The 5,034-nt window shown below is 38.9% G+C and overlaps 1 protein-coding gene across 1 annotated transcript; it reads right to left on the minus strand.

The window, feature by feature from the left end:
• Positions 1–469: 469 nt before the first annotated feature.
• On the minus strand, positions 470–3,947 carry tnfsf14 (TNF superfamily member 14). The gene is made up of 4 exons (XM_041062768.1): positions 3,413–3,947; positions 1,743–1,776; positions 1,582–1,656; positions 470–1,471 (listed from the first exon to the last, which is right to left on the minus strand). Exons 1-4 carry the CDS (start codon positions 3,605–3,607, stop codon positions 1,086–1,088), a joined length of 690 nt encoding a protein of 229 aa, XP_040918702.1. The 5' UTR covers positions 3,608–3,947; the 3' UTR covers positions 470–1,085.
• Positions 3,948–5,034: the final 1,087 nt, after the last annotated feature.

Raw genomic sequence — 5,034 nt, forward strand, 5'->3', positions numbered from 1 at the left:
CCCTGTGGGTGTTTTCAAGAGCGGCTTCTTTGAACAAACAAAGTTGAAGGGAAAGCGCAACAGTGTCTGCATGAGAGATAAAAGTGAAAAAAAAGCGTCAAAGAGTGATAAGGCTTTTGTATAGCTCATGTCAGCATGCTTGTCACGATGGTGATGAATTGAAAACAATCTATGTCGTAAACAGTAAAGGAATATACTTATGTGAATGTAGAACAAATTACAGTATTACAGTAGGAACAAATTCTGTTTAAAGGTGGCTGACACACTGACACTATACTGTTATGTGTCACTGTGGCAATGAAGAAAAAAAAAAAAACCCTCCCTACAGTACGTGTCGTGTGGTTGGGCTGAGTGATTGAGACACTTGGCTGCTGTACTGAGACCACTCAGCAAAAGCTGCGTGGCCTCACCTGACACAAGTAAGCTCACTTTAGCTATGTAACTGAGAAACGGCTTGAGAAAACCGGCAGACTTTTCAATCAGCTGTTTATTTCGTTATGCTGTATACAATATTGTACATAAATATAACAGACTTAAAGACGTTTTGTCATTCCTTCTTTTGCTGAAGGACTAAATAAATAGTGAGCAGTTTATCTTACACCAAGAACAAAAAGAAACGTGCAACATTACAGTTTCTAATGTAATGTTACACAGTTTATTATGTTTTGATTTTTGCACAGTAGCAACATGAAAACTAGAAAGACTGAACAATGTACATTAATTTTTTTTATCCATCTATGACGAGACATTGTGTAACATTCAGAGATTGAATCTAAAGTAAAAATACAAGTAATCATATAAAAAGTCCCTGATTTGAAAAGCTGTTTTGCTATGCTGTTAAACATAATTTAAAAATTGTTTTCAACCAGTAAGAAAACCACTACCACAGCCCTGACCTTCATTATGCTCTGGGGCTGAAAGAGGCTTTCACATCTGCCTCTCTGACTGGTTATGGACCTGCTTTTGCAAAGCAAAGACAATCATTACTCCTCATGAAGATTATATAACATTTCTTATCCAATTTCATTTATTCTCACTCCAAACCTTCAGTTTCACGGTGGTGATGATGATGATCAGTGTGATATTTAGATCATATATGCACCAAAGATGTTCTCAAAGGATTTATGTCGATCGATTTTTGTGGTGTTGCTGACTTCCACATAAACAGCATCATTTTTGTAAAGATGAAACACTCCACCCAGGTAACTATTGGATCGTATTTTACTCGACTTTAGGGAGTATTTCCTGGACTGCAGGAGTGTAATTCTTCCCCCAGCGTACTTTTCAGTATGCATATTGACAGAATGGTGAAATACACCATTGTCTGTGAAGAAAACCTTAGAATAGACATAGTAATAACCCTCCTTCTGAATGATTAGTTTTCTGTCTTTGTAGTCCATTTCATAGAGGAGAGGGTCTGCATTCATGCTCCACGCCATAATCTTTTCTTCATGAATTACATCTTGTCCATCTGGAAAAAAAGCAAAAACAAACAAGACAATAGTAACAAGTACTTTACTATGTATCTTGATAATACACTGAGACTTACGGTAATTATTACAAAAGGAACGTTGGTCTCACCTGTCAGATGTGCAACTGGTTTGGAAGGAGGAATCTCATAACTTGGCTTTTTAGTGGGAGAAGTATCATCTTCACCTGTGTGAGAACGAGACACAATGTCTCTGATGTGGACTAAGCAACAGAAGATATTCATAGTTTGAGTAAAACATACTGAGACGTACCTCCGGTGTGCTTAGAGAATGACGCTGAGGGAGCCTGCAATGCAAACCGAAAGATTTAGTTCTTAGTTGTTTGTGTATGTGTGTTTGTGAGCGTGCACATGCAGATGCAAATGCATTGGTGGATGTGCAACAAAATTGTGAAAATAAGATGTGAAAGACTTGCAATCTTTACAAAGTACTGCACATCATAAAATCTAAACTGTGTTTAAGGACCACTTTTTGGTTCCTTTTTGGTTGTCTAAGGCTCAACTTTATGAAAAACAAAGTAGGACAGGTCTTTGTTTCTTGGAACGAGCAAAAGGTAGATCATAATCATGTCACAGGAAACAGACCACTTCCTTTCCTTCACCATCTCCTATTCAGTAAACAGAGTCAGACCACGAACGCTATGTCCTCGTCCCCCCCACCCCCAACCCCATGACTGGTGCCCTTACACAGAGCATCAAACAAGGACGGGAAACTGAGTCACGGAGATGCAACAGTGACCATTAGCCATCACGGAACATTAAGTCTGTAGTCCCCTGCCCCCCAGGGACGTCAGTGGAGTTCTCCATAACTGGGCCTGGTTTTAATGTACTTCTCTATCTGTACTCCGCTCTCTTCCCCATAATAGTGAAATTATTTCACCGTCAGCAGTTTTTGGAGAAAAACAATCATTCATATGATTGGAATAAATGTCACAAGGGTCCTTTGGTTTACTCACACACTACACACTGTTTTACAAAACCCGAACAAGATCCCCACATGTAAATGTGTAAAGAGAAGTTTTGAAGTGTGGGCCTGCTTTTGTCTCACGATATGCTAATGACATTATTTTTTTAAGCCCCACCATAACTCCATCATGACTCTATTAAATCTGCGATCAAAAACTGATTCCAGGACAAGAGATATTTCCACTTTGGTTATTGAAGTACAACATCAAAGCAGAACGGACAGCTTCCTAGCAGTAGCATGTGACTCTGTGAAATGCATTCTTTAAAGTTGTGTGAACAGTGGAAACTGCCCTTGCATTTCTAACTTGTATTGTACACTGTTGCCCATAAAGTTGGAAAAATTTTGTTTTCAAACACATTCATCTTTTTATTCCTATTTATGCACATCAGTAAACACATTGGAAGAGATTGATCAATAAAGTTTTGAGAAGATATACACTTAAATTACGTCGTCACAATCATTTCATGAGAAGAGGTAAAATATATTATATTCCGACTTTATGGACAGCAGTGTATGTGTAATTATTAAACTCACAAAGACATTCTTTTATGTTCCAAGGTCAATAATTTTAGTGTTTTTGCTATTTTTTGTTTTAGCATTTTACTTCAATAGTATCATTTTATATTTAATTTACTTCAAGTAATTACATTTGAGCATGAAAAAATCAAGTATAAATACATACGACTCTGGAAAATAGAGAGTTAGAGAGTTTTGGCTTGAGCGTGACAGAAAAATGTAAGAGAAAACTATTTAGAGTAAAAAAAAAGTGAAAGTGAGAGAAGGTGTTGAAGCAGAATGAGCACTTATAAGGACAGAGAGATTCAAAGGGGTAAAAAGGAACATGTAATGAAACAAAAAAAGAACAACTGTGACATTCATTTGATAAGAGATCATGGGACGAAATACAGTAAAGTATTGTAGACAGGTGTAGACTCAGAGATGAAGCTGATACTCACGGTGTCAAGTTGGTAGAGATGGTAGATCAAGCAGGCTTCAATGATCATGCCACACAACGCCACGCTGACCAGCATGAACAGCAGGGTCTGTGCCACCCCCATCCGGCACTGCCGCTGCCTCAGTTTGGGTGGTGGATGAGGCCAGTCGGCATGGCTGTCCACCACATACACAGAGGGATACTTATCACTGGCCATACCTAACGTGCTCTTTCGGCAACTGACAAACGATTCAGTGTGGAAATATCCTTCGGAGGTTGTCAGAGGGTGTTGCTTCAAAGGGGCTGTCGATGCAAACAGAGACTTGAGAGACAGAGAAGTGTGAAAAAGTAGCAAAATGGGTGGGCTCTCTTGTGGTTGGTTCAAGCGGAGCTGCTAGTCAGATAAAGAACATACTCAAACATAGAAGTCCTGAGATGTATCACCAAGACACCTTTGGAGGACATCATGCACCTGTCTAAGCTCAGCAACTGCAAACATGAAAATGATAATGTAAATTTGTCTAACTCAACTGCAGAACCTGACAAACATTCAGTTACGAAGCATCAAGGTAGAAGGCGACAATCAAAGTGGGAGACAAAGCAAAGAGCATTTAACCTCTCCTTCAAACCCTCCCTCTTCACTGTAATAGCAATGTTGAAATTCTCCGTTCACACTTCCTCTCTCGCTTACACACTCTCTGTGGCTTGTCTGTTTGTCTGATGGAGATCAAGATTCAAATCTTAACCACTTATTATTTTGTTATCAAAAAGGTTTACTTTTGCTGTTTGTTTCAGAGGATAGCGTGGAGCTGTGTGTCATAGACATATAAAAATATATACTAAAGCCACCAGACTTGCTGGGGTAGAGTGAAGGTGGAGTGGTGAGATTAGATGGTGTCAAACCCCTCTGCCGTTTGATTTAGCGAATGAATTGAAGAAGTATTTTATGGTGCAAATGCTCCTGTGAGCTTATGAGACAGATTATTCACCTCCTAAGAGAATTGTGTTGTAACGTGATAGATGGAACATAAGAAAAAAATGTTTTTTTGGAGTGAAGGCTTTGAAACAGGTCAGAGCTTACCTGTCAGATTACTGTGGACTTTATAATCTATTTGAGAAGTAATTCATAGCTACTGTTAGTCTTGTGAGGTGATGTGATGGTGAAGAGTCAGACCTCCAAGAAGTGGGGTGTCTGACTAAAGAGGACAGATACTCTGTTGTTGACTTCTGACCATCAAGTAGATTTCTCCTACAAAGATGAAAAAAAAAACCCAAACAAAACTATCAAGGCCATGGTCTGCTGTCTGTCCGCTGTTACCCACAGCTCCACCTATAGGATATAAGGGGACATGACAGGGTACAAAGTGTTAGAAGGAATTAATAGTTAAAAAGCGCTTTTTTTAAAAATTCTTGTTGAGAAGAAGAACAAGTATAAATCAGTATGAAAGTTTTTTTTTTAATGTGATGAATTAAAAGAGAAAGAAAGAAAAAGATGTACCTTTACAGTAACCGTGCAGGCCTATATACTCCCAGGTGTAAACAGAGCACATTGCACCTTGGTACTCCTCGGCTTTTCAGTTTTGCATGTGGCACTCTATTGGTTGACACAGATAGTGGCTCCACTCATTCAGCTGTGATCAGGGA

The sequence above is a fragment of the Toxotes jaculatrix genome, chromosome 18 (genome assembly GCF_017976425.1).
Source record: "Toxotes jaculatrix isolate fToxJac2 chromosome 18, fToxJac2.pri, whole genome shotgun sequence".
NCBI classification, from domain to species: domain Eukaryota; kingdom Metazoa; phylum Chordata; class Actinopteri; family Toxotidae; genus Toxotes; species Toxotes jaculatrix.